This window comes from Branchiostoma belcheri, unplaced genomic scaffold (genome assembly GCF_001625305.1).
Source record: "Branchiostoma belcheri isolate BF01 breed outbred unplaced genomic scaffold, Haploidv18h27 scaffold44, whole genome shotgun sequence".
In the NCBI taxonomy this organism is placed as follows: domain Eukaryota; kingdom Metazoa; phylum Chordata; class Leptocardii; order Amphioxiformes; family Branchiostomatidae; genus Branchiostoma; species Branchiostoma belcheri.
The window spans coordinates 292,802-309,042 of record NW_017804065.1 but is presented as its reverse complement, the minus strand read 5'-3'; the positions used below and the strand labels follow the sequence as shown (position 1 = coordinate 309,042).

The 16,241-nt window shown below is 40.4% G+C and overlaps 2 protein-coding genes across 2 annotated transcripts; one reads left to right on the top strand and one right to left on the bottom strand.

Moving 5' to 3' along the window:
- Window positions 1-6,241: 6,241 nt before the first annotated feature.
- On the bottom strand, window positions 6,242-8,853 carry LOC109478547 (BBSome-interacting protein 1-like). Its single transcript, XM_019780162.1, has 4 exons — window positions 8,733-8,853; window positions 8,156-8,369; window positions 7,147-7,448; window positions 6,242-7,110 (listed from the first exon to the last, which is right to left on the bottom strand). The coding sequence occupies exons 2-3, from the start codon at window positions 8,348-8,350 to the stop codon at window positions 7,320-7,322; spliced, it is 324 nt and encodes a 107-aa protein (XP_019635721.1). The 5' UTR covers window positions 8,351-8,369; window positions 8,733-8,853; the 3' UTR covers window positions 6,242-7,110; window positions 7,147-7,319.
- Window positions 8,854-8,944: 91 nt separating this feature from the next.
- Window positions 8,945-12,073, top strand: LOC109478545 (ubiquinone/menaquinone biosynthesis C-methyltransferase UbiE-like). Its single transcript, XM_019780161.1, has 6 exons — window positions 8,945-9,177; window positions 9,967-10,096; window positions 10,358-10,483; window positions 10,734-10,869; window positions 11,045-11,137; window positions 11,552-12,073. Exons 2-6 carry the CDS (start codon window positions 9,983-9,985, stop codon window positions 11,731-11,733), a joined length of 651 nt encoding a protein of 216 aa, XP_019635720.1. The 5' UTR covers window positions 8,945-9,177; window positions 9,967-9,982; the 3' UTR covers window positions 11,734-12,073.
- Window positions 12,074-16,241: the final 4,168 nt, after the last annotated feature.

Below are 16,241 nucleotides of genomic sequence, written 5' to 3'. Positions count from 1 at the left end.
CTTCTTCCAAAATCTGTGAACCAAGAAATGGAATTGTTGTAGCCTAAAGAAGAGAGGAAAATTGATGGCAAACAAAAGTAAAGTTACTAACAATTTGTAAACCATTCTTTTTTTTTTTCAAAAGAAACTTAGGAAAATTCTTGAAATAAAAATTGTGATGAATAGCATCATCACATTTTCTATAGATTAATGTTAGAGTTAATTACACTGTAATCAATTGAACATGTCATGATATAACTTTTTTTCATTTGCTTATCTAAGCAAACTGACATGGTAAGATTTCAAAATCTAGGATATTGATAATGAATATATTCTGTTTTCATAATCTATCCAACCCCTTTTCTCTTGTTCATATTCACACAACTTTTTGTCAAACTACCTGTATCTACTCTATTATATGTCATGATAGGGCCACACCAATTTAATTTGTTGGTTCTCGGATTCGCCTCTTCGTTTTTTTCTGATTTGCAAAAAAAAAAATTGATTCTGGTCCTGAATCAACTGAAAAAATGCTCAATGTCTTGCCCCCCAACAGTTGAGGAAAGTCCTTTTCTTCCTAGTTGTTACAGTTTTCCCATCTATCATTGCAGTGGTTTGATTAAAAGTTCAAAATTCAATGTTTAAATTTTAACCCAGCCTTTTGTGTTCACTTCATGGCTCATTCCGTAGCATTTAAGCCTATAATGGATGCCTAGACCTGTTTTAATTTTTTATTTTTCGCCCTGTCGCTTCATATTTTTTCTGAAAAAATCCGAGAACCAACAAATTAAATTGGTGTGGCCTAGAGATACCTATCAGGCACAATCAGGGATTCTACCTGCAGAGATCACAATCAGAGTCGGCAGAGATCGGGATCAGGATGCTTGGAATGAGTTAGTGTGGTCTCCTACTTATAAATCCTGAGTTTCAAGTCAATCCACCGATCTAAGATGACATGGATTGAAGTTCAGAAATTCTTACTGTGTTTTAACCGAATATCCACCTGCACAGAAAAATTTACAGACTCTGATAGGGATCTTTACCGGTACTGACTGGCAGATCATGATCTCTGTCGACAGAGACTCTGATTGGGATCTCTTCACCAGTGGAATCAGCAATTCTGCCAGATTGCAATCTCTGTACCTTAACATATACATGTGCTTTTCTGCATACAACAGAGTTTCTTTAATATCTACTGAAGAATATATGGTCAGAGATGTATACTATTATGTACCTGTCAGTAAGTCTTCTTGTTGAGTGATAAAAAAGCTCTTAACATTAAGCATATCAATCTTAAAGTTTGAACGAAGATTACATTGTTTAGTTTCTTTAATTTCCAGTCACTTTTCACAGTCAGCATGCCATACTGTATGAAGAAATTTGAAAAGAAACAAATCTATATCACAACATCCTCTTTATAGTTTTAGACATGAAATGGTAAGCTATTGATTAAAGTTTTGATTTGTAAATGGGTTGATTAAAAGAAGACTTGATTAAAACTCTTTACTATGGTGTCTTTCACTTTCAACTTTCATTATTTCACAAAACAGGTAGAAAACAAGAAAGTAAAGCAATAAGAGGCTTTTGTATCCTCACATCATTGGAATGTTGGGAGTACACTTGCCCTCTGCTTTAATGATGTTCACTTGCTACATTTTCAGTCAAAATTAATGTCAGAGAACCAAGGAAATAAATTGTTGTGGCCTCAAAATTGAATAAAAAACCAGCAACTGTGACACTTTAACAATTCATAATCAATTAATTCCTCAATAAATACAGATTAAATCATTGAAATGTTTTTCTAGTACATGGTCATTTTTCTGACCCACAATCTTCTACAAAAAAAATGACAACCCTATAACTAAATCAGAGAAGCCTGATTGACACAAATCATTTTCATCAAAATGGAGAACAGACCAAATCGGAAACGACACCAATCTGAGGTGACAGGACCGACAGAAATAAAGAAATTATTGTCACTTATGAGGCAGCAGACCCCTGGTGAAAAATTGGCCTTCCTGAACACAATATGACTGGTCCAAATAAAACGGCAACATTGGATCCCGGAGAATAAATGAAGGGGACACACAAGCAATCTTTGCCGACATTGGCACCTCACCCACAGGAAAAATAAATTACACATTATTCCCACCCTATAAAACTTTCACAAAGCAGCATTCATCGAAATTAATTATTCCGGGGTGAGAAATGCCTGCCTTTCCCCGAAAATGAAGTATCGCATATCACCTCCATAATTCCATATTACAGTTGTTAGGGCACAATAAAATTTCAATCACAAACTTTGCTGGCTATATTAAATGACAAATGTGCGCTGCCATGTGTATTGGGATGATGTATGATGGCACCAACTATAAAGGATTCATTACAATGAAACTCGGTTTTCAATTTTTCGGCATGACTGACCACCTATATACTGCCATTGGTGAATGCATAATGCCGCCAGTGGCTCCTGCTAAGGGTATTAAGTGGACTTATCCCGCCGACTTTCTTGTCTAGCTGCTGCTTTAGACAAAAAAGGCAAAAGCCGTTGCATAATTCCATCTGATGTCTGGGAGGAAATATTGGTTTGCAGTCGTTGGAGACTGGGTGGTTGGTGTGTCCAGATGCCAACAGGACCGGCTGCCTGGGGAAAGACAGTAGCTAGCCATGTCACAGCTAGGGTGGGGTCTAAAATAACAAGTTTATATCTTGTCAGCTGCAATGTACAAACAAGCTGCTGTCTGTAAAAATCACTGGGTGCCAGTGCTGTTCTTCACATAAATAACTCGGAAAGTAACAGGCAAAAGATACATAAGTTAACGTTTAGTCTTCATTGTATATTGAGAAAGTTCTCACATTTGCATTGTTTTCAATGTATCATAAGAAATATCTTTCCCAGCCACAGTTGGTTTGGTATAAATTGGGAAAGGGCGGCAGGTCCAAGAAATAAGAACGGAAACTGTTCCAATAATCTTACATCCTTGCCTAGCCTGGCATTAGAAATACCATATAGATTGAAGACAATCCTGAGACTGATTAAGTCTTGTCAACATTCCGTTTTTTTTATAAATTCATTAGAAATTTCGTCATCAGCCACTGTATGATTTTTGAAATTAGAAAAAAAAGGTAGTCCAGGAAATCTGTACTGAAACCCTTCCAACATATTTGACATCCCTGTCTAGCCTGGTACCAGAGAATCATAGTGGCTCAACACAATATACACAGTTATTTTCCCTGGAATAATATACAGGTTTCAATACTGCTGGTATCTTGTTATTATGGATGGTATACCTTTATCTGCTTGTAAGCAAGATTATTCCTATCATAAATAATTGATACAAATATCAGCAGAGATCTGAGTTTGGCCTATAGATTTGAAATGTTAAACCAGAAATATCATTGAAATGGCCTGAAGGGATGGTACAAGATACCTTTATGTACAGCATGAGTTTTTCCTTGGCCCCTGGCCTTAGGCTGAAGGTCTCCATGAAGGCTAGTCCAATGCAGTTCGGAAAGAGAACACTAGATGGCAGTGGTAATGTTGCTTTTTTTTTCCATGCTTGTAAATTAGCCTAGGTAGATAAGGCCACTCCAATGTAACTTCTTGGTTGTTGAATTCCCTGCCCTTTCTACTCCCAAATACTCATATTTTGGTACAACAATTTTGATAATAACTAGGAGGACATGGACATTCTTTAACTGTTGGTGCCAAATATGAGCCTTTGTGGTGCACATGAACCATTTTATGCTTGAGTGCTGAAGTAATAATGCTGAAGTGAAAAATCAACATCAAACCAAGTCTGAGGGAAAAGTAAAAATTCACCAGTACACACAGTTTCAGCGAGTGAATAAGTAAGTCTTCCTTCCTGCCTGGTTTTATGCTGAATTTTACTTAAAAATGTCTGCAAACCAATAAAGTAAATTGGTGTGGCCTAAAAGTACATCTTATAAATAACACACACCGTGACAAGCCCCCCCCCCAAAAAAAAAATTTCAATTCCACACTATCGCTTTCCAGGTAAGAAATATGTGAAAGTGTGCACATCTATGCATAGGACTGAAACTCAGGCAGGTTTCATAGACATTGTGTAGTAAAAGTTCAGTTTGTAAAAACTACAAATATTGTCAGTTGCTAGAGGATGGACTAAGGAAAAAATAACATTTGACCATCTACAGTGGGAATTGTTGCGTTAGACAATATTTTATGATGAAGCTTCCCAGTATAAAAAGTTGCTACAGCAACTATAAAGCCGAACACTTCCCCGCTGCTGCCTGGTGGAGCCTGGTGTTATCAGGCCTAATTGCTGCACGAGGTAATTGATTACTCAAATCAATGCAGACCAATTATGCCACATTTCTGGCAGTTTATCCGCATTAGTCACTGAAAACACAGATTTCACGCAGCCTTAACCAATCAAATGTAGACAAATGTAACATTTGGTGTTCTGCTTGTTAGGGGGCTTCATTTAATTAGCTTAATACATCCCCTGAAAGGGAGGCTGTCAATCGCAGGAGTGCTTTAATTAAATCTCCAAGAGACTGGGGTGTAATTATCGAGCCTTATTGTCATCCATCATATCGCTTATTCAGGCACGCTGTCACTTTTGTTCTGCACTCGTCGGGCTTCCAGGTGTAACCACGGTGACGGGGAGAATCCGGCTTCCTCATTTTGGCTTCAAACAATGTCGTCTCCTCGGGGGAAGGAGAAAATTGCTTCTGCGGATTTCTGTTTTATTTAACCACGTCTTCCATAAACCACGGTGGATATAAGTGTATCAATTTGCACATAGACACGCCAACCCTCACCCGGCAGCTACTCGTTTGTTCCCACGTCCCCTCTGGTCTTCCATGCATCTCCGGGAAAGAACGCCTATTAGGAGGCTGTGAGACTCGCAGGGCTCAAAATACTTTTTTCTGCCTGTCTACACTTGTGCAGGTAACGTACAAAATTACCTGTACCAGACAAATTTTACCTGCAACACTGAAGACATGTATGGATCATACTAATAATTGTTCAAAAACCATTGTCATTACTACATTGTCATTGCTGGTACCTATCAATATACAAATAAAAATCTACATAAACCAGCACATGGACCAGTGCAGGTTGACAGCAGAAAAACCTACACAGCTTTATATTTTAAAAGCACTAACATGCACGTATGCAGGAGGTATTTTAAGCCCTGTGTGAGAGGCATATATAGTTTCCCCTCCAACTGGGTTCTGATCCTCGGCCCGCCTACGAAACACATGCAAACCTAGCATGGCCCTGTTACAGAGAATGCTCCACTGGTAAACGGAGCGGCTTCACTTTCGCCACTTGATCATTCTGACTGCGAAATAAACCCTTCTGCGCTGTCAATCAGACGTCGGCGTACAGAGAGGATGCGACAGTTTGCCATAATGATATGTATTATGTCTGCCTCTAACGGCATTTTTACGTCCTTATTAAGCATCAAATCATTGAATGATTATGTGCAGAGCAAATTACTTCCCTTCGCATGAACAGCACAGGGGAAAATTATTCCATGGCCGCGAAGCCTCCCAGGAGATTAGTGCTGATACCCAGGATTATGATGTACACCTCCCCAGTATTTAGCTCTAGCCTCTTATAATTAAAAATGCATAGAATTATTTCATCGGTCTGGCAACTTGTCTGACTTGAGCCGGCAGATTTGCCATCTTTCTATGGGAAGGGATGGAGATTAATTGAATATGTTCAAGCCACGAAGTGTGCAATGCCTATGCAGGAGAGCATGAAAATGTGCTGCGCTTGTGATTCATTTTTATTACCGTCGAGTCGCCACGTTACAGGCACACCGATAATGAATCCTAATGCTTGCTTTATGAATTCATTTGCGCTAACACCTGAAATACATTACCATGCTCCCTGACGTCCTGTATTAATAATGCCTGCCGCTTTCTGCTGGCCGGGTTTGTTATTGCTTGGATTGCAATTACAAAGGGCCTGTTTGCCATGGGATATGGCCGGGGTATCTAACTCAAACAGACGTCTGCGACCAACTTACCGGGGATTGCTACAGTAGGAACAAATGAACAGTGAGACGCCATAGAGTGAGCAGATCTCATTTTAGTTGCTTGAGACTGCAAGAAGCCGTGGTGGGTTGGGTGGTTTGTTTTAACTGCAAAGTCCCCTTAAGCCACAGCCTTAATTCTTTAAATCCTAAGCCATCCCACAGAGCCCTGAGGAATGTACTAAAAGGAACAATAATTCAAACTCAGCACGAAAACACACAATATGTGCGCTGGAAACCATTATGTATTATTGCCACACTTGACTACATTTTGACAAGGATAATTCCAGTTGTTTTTCAGGAGTAAAGTCAAAACTGCCCAAAGAAGACCACTCAAGGGGCCAATAAAATCTGGTCTATGTGGACAGGTGGTCACTATAGACAGGATTCATAATGCTTGTGTCAATGGGGAAAATCATCTAAGGGGCCACCAAATTACAAGTACTTCATTAATTGTACTACAGCTTTGACTGTACCATAAATAAAGTACCATGTATTGGTCTGGAAAAAAATATTTCAAAAATTTGTAGGCAAATAACTTAATGGAGAATAAGATTTCTGATACTATATAAACTGAAACCTTTGTTATTTGTCAGTTTTGGTTTACAAATTGCTGTTTCTTCCATATTTACAACTTCCAATATATATATATACCAATTTTTTTCTATATAATGTGCATCATATGATATAATGTGCATCACATGACATACACAATCATGGGGTCAACAAAATACAACAACATCCACTCATAATGAATCATGAATATTCTGTCACTTGTCACTTTACAATATCAACCCATGATCTATCAAATGCATTTCTCAGGAAAAACATTTAAGTAAAACTTGGTCCATAGTAAATCACATCATATTTTTCTCACCTTTGAAACTATTCATTAATATTACAGGGCACAGTACAGGATATAAGCACCAGTAAAAGTCAGTAAAAGTCATACATGTATTTACAAATGTTTGAATGACACCTAGTACACTTGATAGTGTAACCATTTTTGCAGGAGATGCAATGCCCTCAGTAACAGACAGGTGTCCCTTCTGCACAGCCATTGCTAACATATCGGTAGTACAACCATGAAAGAGTTGTGGCACTGTTGAGTGTTGAGCGTGGACTACACTCGATGTACAATGTCACAAAGTTTTGATTTTCAGGACGGATGGAACAGTGGAAATTGTCTGTCCTGAGTAGCTAGAGTGACAGTTCTTAACAAAAGTCTTGAAGAAAAGATGATGTTAGCACTGCCTACAGCGAGAGGTTTCCCTCATCACTCCCAATCGACTCTACCCTGTGTGTTCAGTGATACTCGCTGTCCTGTTGTCCTGTGTTGTATCTGTCCATCTCCCCTGAAGCACCCTGTGAGTTAAAGTCAGACATGGTGCCTGGCTGGAAATTGTTGCTGCCTCCTGACTGTAGCATCTGAGCCTGGGCAGAAAAGGCTGCTTTAGAACTTGAAAACATTATGGCACAACAATTGTACAAGGTACAATGTATGGTATCTTCTGTTCTGCTATATACATATCCAGGAAGCCTGTAACACTTGTACTTGCACTTCATTTGATTACTTGTACTTGTAGGTCTTCTCAGCATTGCGAGTGGCCTGTGTTAAAGTCAGCTCTTCATCTACACAGCGCCCTGCGCAATACATGGCAGCCCTGCATGGTCCTGGGCAATCTAAACAGACTAGGATGTAACGTTATACATGTACATGAATATCTTAACAACAATCAAGGCACTAACGTTAAGAGTTAAATACCTAGCGAGACAAGTTAACTCTGAACTGAACCAAGTGCAAACCAGCACCAACTTGACCAAGAGACCACGTCTAGCGAGATACTAGACATTGTACAAGGACAACAACAACAACAAACTGTGCGTATGACTATGAGACTTACCTACCTAACACATGCAAGACTGTGTAGTATGGGATTAGAATTAACTTTAAATTGTTGGTAGAGTTTCTAGCTTTTTGAAATCATGTCTTGGATTTTGCTTCAGAATTATTTCCCTGACAAAACAGACGTTAGACTTGAGTTGAGGGTATAATAGCATTGAATTGAAACCCAAGATAAACTGGGGTATGCCCCTGAAGAGAATTACTAAATAATTTTTCAACAGAAGTCAATTCCAACCTCCTGTTCAGCTTCCTGAGCCTTCAGCTTCTCCTGAGCCTCTCTCTGCATCTTGTCTAACTTCTCCAGAGTCACTGACTTCATGGGCAGGATCTTGGGTTTACAGAGCACCATGGTGGGGTTGTCTTCGGTGTGCAGCTGGCCCTGTTTCGGCAGTACCTCCTTGTACGCTCCACTATGTTTCTCACCAGGCATGGTGGGTAATCTGGGTTACCTGAGATCCAAAAATGGCTTTAATAATTTTCATGATTGTGGCTATTCTTCCTTGACCTACTGGGTCAGTGGGTGCCATCCTCCGAAGTTTCAAACGGCTCTCTAATGTCGCTGGCTAATTCTTCCTAGGGTTGTTGTTACACAAAACAACAACAAAAATACATAGCACACTTAAAATCAGAATACACATATACAGAACATTCACAAAAGTAGTCTTGCATCTTGTTTCAAAAGTGGGGGGAGGGGGGCACACACATATTTATTTTCGCAAAGATTTTGCCTATTTATATATTTATTCTCGTAGGGCTCGACTAAAATCACCTTTTAAACGAAGCAAACAGACGTAGCAAAAGAACTTGCTCACCGACAATACAGAAGACGGTCAAAACGGTTGAAAGTTTCTTGATAATTCAGTCAATTTGTACCACCCAAACGCTGCACGAAACCGGTCGGGGAATTCAAGATGGCCGCCTGTTTTGGTCACGTGACCGATGGTGAGCTAGCACCAAGGGCAGCATCAGACAGACAGCATCAATTTAACGTTGACTCCATCCATGCAGATGTTGGGATATAGAAGATCGTGACGCTTTTTACGGATTTTGAGTCTACAGTTTCTGTCACAACTATTACCCCTGTACTGCCCCATACATCTGCTATCAGCAGTGCCTGCCTTTACAGGTTACAAAGTTTGATAGCGCTGCGTGCAGTACATGCCAAACCCGCTGGGAGGCTCAGTGACAACGCAATGAAGCTATGGTATGACCCCTAGTGACTTGAACCGCCCCATCTAAATTTGGGGCCAGGAAGAGGTAGGTTCAGCCAGGCTGGGTTCAACCAGTAATTTCTGTAGACGTTCGCACGATTCTGACGCATCATAAAGTAACGTTAGTCACAATGGAACGGGGAGCAAGCTATTGGATATGCCAGATCGGCAGTGATACTAATTAACACTGTTCGTTAACAAATCTCCTTTTAATTTTGAACCTTGTTTGGGTCGGCTTTTTTTTTGTCCGGAAGGACTTTCACCTTCACTTGTCTCAAAACTTTTTTTCTCTCAATATCTCTCAACGCTTTTGGTGGTTAACTTACTGTTTTACAGAACGACCGTTCCACACAAACACGGGAGGTATAAAACGTTAACCCTATATGTCCTATATTTTTTAACGAGCACTTTAGCTGAAGGGGCCTGCATCTGACCCGATCGAGGTCGGTTTAATTTGTACTTCTGTACCGTTTGTGGAAGACGTTGACAAGAGAACGTGTCGGTCTTGACAGCTTCCCCCACTTTCGCAGCTGAGAATTTGGTGGTACGTCACCGACTTTATGTAACGTAATCTCACATCAAAGCAGGTCTAGTCCGGGTAATGTTTTTACTAGGCCTGTTGAGGCCTTTTATACAATGTACATTTCGGTCTTACTAGTGGGTGCCGCATTGCTGTCTTAGATCTATTTAAATTCACCACTTTTGAAGCAAAGTTTATAACGGTTATAAATGCTGATTCTTTTTTAAGCACTGTCTTAGGGTAACGTTACCCTGTGGAAAAATTGACCGTGGTCCGTGACCGTTATAATGTGACATCATTTACACGTTCATACAGTTGAAGCTACTGTAGCATGACAGACACGCCCAACGACGTTCACCACAGATTGTGGCATGTTTTAACCCCTGGTATCCCGAGGGAACAGTCTCAGGAGCTGTACCGTACATGGGCACCCCTGTACGAACAGGTATGTCACAAGGCCTGTATGATGTGGAATGTCTGCACCCTTATACCATATAGTAGTCCAACCCCCCTTTGTTCTTACAACTCAATCTATAACAATATTTAGGTAAGTTACATGTATGTTGGAACACAGAGTACACTAGAAATGTCATTCCACATTTAGGAACCCCTCTTATTCCTGATCTCATGGAGTTGCTAATTTATGATAATGGATCTGCATTATTTTCATAATCATTGCTGACCTTACCTTTCATTGTATGTGCAGGACATGAAGACATCACATTACAATGGACCCCGCCAGGTAGCCGAGACATTAGTGAAGGCTCTGGGGAGTAGAAGCAACGCTCGTGTTCTCGATGTAGCAGCAGGAACGGGGTTTGTTGGAGAGGAGGTCTTACATTGAACTTGTTTGTTTCATTCAAAAGTTCATTCTTATTCATTCAATGTAAACAACACTCATAACCTGTATCTCATTGTTAAAAGAAATAGCAATGGTGTTTGCATGAACTTGTACTAATTATGAATTAGTTGCACTCCTACCATTGTTTTTAGCTTGTCTGTGTGTTGTGTATGTTCTGCTTGATGAGGAAGCTTGATATCTGCTGTCTCTGACCACCTTGTTTTTTGTATTACTTGGTCAGCTCCTGAAGCAGGGCTTCAGTAATCTGGATGCCCTAGATGCCAGCCAAGAGATGTTGGACATCGCCAGGACCAAACAGGTGTACAATAACTTCATCTTGGACTTCTTGGGAGCAAACAGGTTAAATATAGAGGATGGTAAGCCACTACTGTTTATTGTTTCTGTTATTTTTCTGTTAGCTACTACATGGATTTAAGCAGAAAATTACTATTTCTTCACCCAGATTTAGTAAAGTATTATTTTTGGTTGTGGGTGGTGTGACATCTTGTATGTATCTGCATTCAAAGGCTAGCTGTGTTTGTGAAATTACAGATACATATGATGCCACCTCCTGCTGTGGGGCATTCTGTGAGGGTCATGTGAAGTGTGACTGTCTGGAAGAACTTGTCAGAGTTGTCAAACCAGGTAAGGCAAACTAAAGGCCACCATTTATAACAGTTTGTGTCATGCTAAGTGTGACATTGCCTTGCCTTTCTAGGTAGTCACAACCTAAACAAGGATGGAACTCAAAGATCATGGTGATTGATGAATCCATGGTAATGGAATTCATGACTTAATTCATGACAAAGTCTGCATCATTTTTGTGGTAAATTGCACATCCGTGGACTTTGTAATACAGTAACTGTAACATGATAGGATATTGTTACTGATGAATAAATCCTGGATGATCACTGTTAGACTTTGAGTCTATATATAGAAGCCTTTTTCACAACTGCATCTCTAATGAATTCCACAGCGTTCCATGTATTGAATCAATCCATGGTCCAAGGTGATACCTTATTAAACTCATGCATTATTACTGATTATGCCTCTGTTCAGGTGGTTTTGTGTGTGTTGGGATCCGGAAGTTCTTCCTCGAGACAGTAGAGGAGTATCACAAGCTTGAGCCGCTCATGGCTGACCTTCAGCGCAGGGGATTGTGGGAGCCCATCTCACGCACGGTTACCCAGGACTACTGCGAAGGCTACGATGGAGTTGTCTTTCTTTTTAGAGTAAAGTGAGGAGGATTTGGCTACCGTTATGATGACCAAAGTGTCCATTTTGTGAAGAGTTAATAAAATAGGAATGTCACTTTGATTTTATGTCCTATGGCCAACACTTTAAAGTGGGCAGTATGTGGAGGAATTCAGGAAGTGGTGTAATACAATACTTGATTGACACAACAAAAAGTACATTGAGTTTCATAAGCCACATCATTCAATACTGTATAAGGATCCAATATTCTGATCCATGTAGTTCCCCCTATGGGAATGGTATAACCTGCTACCCCCAGTGGTGAGTAGGCTAGTCCACTTCTTGGAAACTGGTTAGATCTAGTTCACTCTAGCACTTCTTCTCTGGAATACACAGTACTACCTCTTGTCTCTGGCTCCTCTCTTCATATTTGCGTAAACCTTGGGGTGGGGGACAGGTCAAGGAACGGCTCGTGCAATACGTTCCAACTGCATTCAGTGATTCACCAAAACAAACAAAAAAGATCTGTGAACTTGATGGTCCCTGAAAACTCAAAGATGGTCACCTGGACCTTTTATTATAACTTGTTATAGTCTGTACCTTGGCACTTTTACAAGAACTGAAAATATACCAAAGCAAGTTTAGCAACTGTGTTGACAGCAGCCACTCCTAGTCCTAGAGTATGGCGAGTCTACAGATACTTGGTATTCCCTTCCTTGGTGTGAGCTAGCATATCCACAGAGAACAATGACAAACCTAAATCGACCTATCACAGGCTGCAGTGGAGTAGACAGCACCGTCTTGCTTGAAGTTTTTGGTACGAAGTTTTCCCGAGAGGTGCGGTCAAAGGTCAAACACGGGCATGAGCACGAGCAACTTTGCAAACAATTGTGACCAAACGAAATGAGGAACAAATTTCATTTCTGTGGAGAAGAAATCCGTGGCGGTGCACACTAGAAAAATTATTAGATTTCGAGCAAAACCCAACTTTCCATACGTCATATCCGGTAGTTGTGTGTATCCGGTACTTCCTTATAAGGAAGTTTACAGAGTGTGCCAAAGGTGAAGACCCTCAGACGTAAACAGAACGCGTCAGATATTTGCATTTCTATGTACTTATTTTGCTTTTCTACGTATTTAGTGAGGGTGGGCGGGGCTGTCTGGTAAATTCCGCTCGGCCTGAATATGGACACGCTATTATAACTTTACAGGTAACGTTAGTTTCACTACGAATGCTGAACTGTTATCGCTGAACTGTTATATGGCGTTCAACGCAAGGAATTTGCAGACTCAGGTTTCTTAGAAGTCCGGACCATACTGTGTTATCATAGCTTAGCAGCAGGCTCCGTAAGGTGAGGTTCGTTGTTAAACTTAAGCGAAAGTTTGTTACCCACTGTAACGGGCACGTGGGCGTTTTGTGGTGATTTATTGTACTAAAGTGTAGACAAGAATAAGACACTGTAGAGTGTAGACTGAGAGTTGTTTCAGCCACGTTGGAACTCCAGTTCTGCATTTCACTACTAACTTTATCTAGTAAAAAAGCAGCAGTTGGATACCTTGTGAACTGTTCTACCTGGGAGTGGGAGTTACTGCATGCAACGTGGCATTTTTGTAGTGATTTAAAGGGTAAGGGGAAAGACCAGTACCTGCTGTATAGGTAAAGTACAGTACCTAGGAAGGCCTATAACTTATAAGTTATATGATGTGGAGCCTATCCTTCTTCAGTGTTAGCTATTACCAGTATTAGACAATAATTTGAATGTAGACAAGACAATACTAAGGAAACGGAGAAAAAAACGAAAGATGGTCTCAGTCCGCAGAAAACTGTAAATGAAATATTTTAAAGATTATGTTTCATATCAGGAATTCACACCATTACAGCTTTATTGTGTTATCATGATTACCGGTACAAACTAATACGAAGTGCTAAATGAAGTATGCTTTTAAAATATAGCAACGTTTAAAAACAGATGCGATTTCATAAATCATCAGTGTTTTTTACGTAGATCCAACGTGGACCAGACTGTGTTTTTGCAGTCCCGTCCCCGACTCATGCCCTCCCCACTATCGGCTGTGCCCCAGACGCAAGTGGTGCAATGTCCCCTAGGTCCGCCGCCCCAATGCCCCCGTTGGGCTACCACTCGCCCGCACGCCCAGGTAGGTCCCAATGCACACCATCCAGTTTCCTCTGGATCTCCTGATTTCCCAAAGTTGATGCCTGTTTCCTCAGTATATAGAACTCGATATCATTCAAGATTGTACGATTCAAGTAAAATTTTCTTCGGTACAAAGAGTCACTCCGCAAACTATGGCCGACCCCACGTACCCAGGTACGGAGTCAACCTGGAAATATTTGCTTGATTTGTTTTTCCTGATTTGTAGTTTTAATTGGTGTCCCTCAGTGAAGATGCAGGGAGGCCCTGTGGTGACTTCTAGTACCTTCATGTCAAAACGTCACCGTCACCCAGTTTGTACCCTCTGTAGATGCATGCATGGAGCCTTCAATCCACACCGACTCACAGCATTTTATTACCAATATACTATTTGTACAAAGCCACATTTAATTTTCTACTACTAAATTCTAGTGCCATAATGTGTCCATAGAAGCCATAATCCAGGCCAGCAGTGACTCAATGTGATACTCATGATTTTAATCATGAAAGATTACATAGATGGTGATTTGTTTACGTAAACAGTAAAGTACATTCTTTTGTTCAGCTGTGTGGCCCAACTTGGTAACAGAAGTCTCAAACAGCGATGGGTGCCCATCCATCATAGTTGCCAGGAACTTTGCCTTGAATTATTCCGTGAACAGTAACAAACAGAGAGCTTGCCTTGAATTATTCCATGAACAGTAACAAACAGAGAGCTTGTGACACTGAGAAAATTGGTTCAAATGAACATTCCATTATTGAGGGACAGTTTCAGAACTTTCTTCATTCCATTGTCAACAACAACAATCTTTATCATAACACCAATCATTACCTTCGCCAAGAAGGTTATGTTTTCGGAGGCGTACGTGTGTGTGTCTGTAAACACAATAACTTACGAAGGCTTACATTGATATTTGGTAGGTGGGTAGGTCTTGATAAAACCTCAAAATGATTAGATTTTGGGACCCCTAGTGGCTTCTTATGGTACTGCAGCTCAACTTCCAATTTTGATATCTCATGACCTAGACATGCTAGGGTCACAAAATTTAAGTGGTAGCTCTTGTGCTGAGGAAAAAGTGACACGAGTTTGGGGCCCCTGGCGGCTTGCTCTGGAACTGCAGTGGCGTTTGTTTGATAATGTTCAAGAGACGATAACTCATGAACGGTTGACAGATCGTCATGATTTTTGGTATGTAGGTAGCTAAAGTGATGCTTACTTATCTTTTTTTTTCGCGAAGGTATGAGATTGTGGAACTCTAGGTATCATATACATGTACATTGTATACATCATCATTAGTCAACCATGTTGGTCAAAGTTACCCCTTACTGAGTGGCATGCGCACTTTCATTGGCTGATACAAGACTGGGTGCGCCAGGCCTCCATCCGGGTGAAGGAACTAGTAGTAGTGGTACGATCAGCCCACTACTTTGTGATGAGTTTGCTATGGACACTCCCTGCCAAAACATAAAACTAGCACAAATAGAAATTCCACGATGTACCACTAATTTTCTTGGGACAGTCTCAGTGCCATTGCCCTGAATTATTCCATGTATCAACCAGAGTCAAACAAAATTTGAATCAGCATGCATATGTGACACTGGAAAAAAATGACATTGCGTCATTTAGGGACGGTTTCAGTACTCTCTTCATTCAAATGACAACACCACCAATCATTATCATATAAACATTATCATCATGATCAGTTGACCATGTTGGTCAGGGTTTAACCACCCCTTGTGGCATATCTTTTTGTTGGCTGATACAAGATGGGGTGTAATAGGCCTCCATCTGGGTGATCATAGAACTTGTCAAACTGTCTACTGGACACACTACTTTGTGATGAGTTTGCTGTCTCCATCCAAGCCACAAACATAAAACCACCACAAACATTTCACAAGTCAGTCACAGTTCTTTGTACCACTTTGCATGGTGAATTATTCCATGTAACACCCAGAGTCAAATCAGTTTGTTGTACAGGCAAAATAGCTTCAAGTTAACATTCCGTCCTTTCGGGATGCTTTCAGAACTTTCTTCATTCAAATCACTCAACAAACAACAATCCTTATCATAAATATGAAGTCAACAGTGTTGGGTAGGGTTGCAGAGTTACTGATACAGGATGGGGTGCACCAGGCCTCTGTCCGGGTGAATTACCACCATGGTGGAACTTGTCAAACTGTAGACTCACTACTTTGTGATGAGATAATAGCTGTCAACTATCCAGGCAAAAATAGCAAACCTTAAACCTCCACAAATGTTTCACAATTCACAGTTTTTTGTACAACTTTTTCTTGAGACCATTAAAGGAGTACTAACCTCCAGAAGGAGGTGCTATATTTCGACAGGCATTTATTTTTGGAATTGAAAAATGCATACATGTATTATTTTACAGTATACAATT

Bases quoted from the DNA above. Each gene is read 5' to 3' on its own strand.
- LOC109478545 (XM_019780161.1), top strand. From the start codon at position 9,983: ATGACAGACACGCCCAACGACGTTCACCACAGATTGTGGCATGTTTTA. The intron at 10,484-10,733 runs GTCTTACATTGA...TTACTTGGTCAG, and splicing joins CGGGGTTTGTTGGAGAGGAG to CTCCTGAAGCAGGGCTTCAG. The intron at 11,138-11,551 runs GTAAGGCAAACT...GCCTCTGTTCAG, and splicing joins TGTCAGAGTTGTCAAACCAG to GTGGTTTTGTGTGTGTTGGG.
- LOC109478547 (XM_019780162.1), bottom strand. From the start codon at position 8,350: ATGCCTGGTGAGAAACATAGTGGAGCGTACAAGGAGGTACTGCCGAAA. The intron at 7,449-8,155 runs GTTGGAATTGAC...TTTTCTGCCCAG, and splicing joins CTCAGGAAGCTGAACAGGAG to GCTCAGATGCTACAGTCAGG.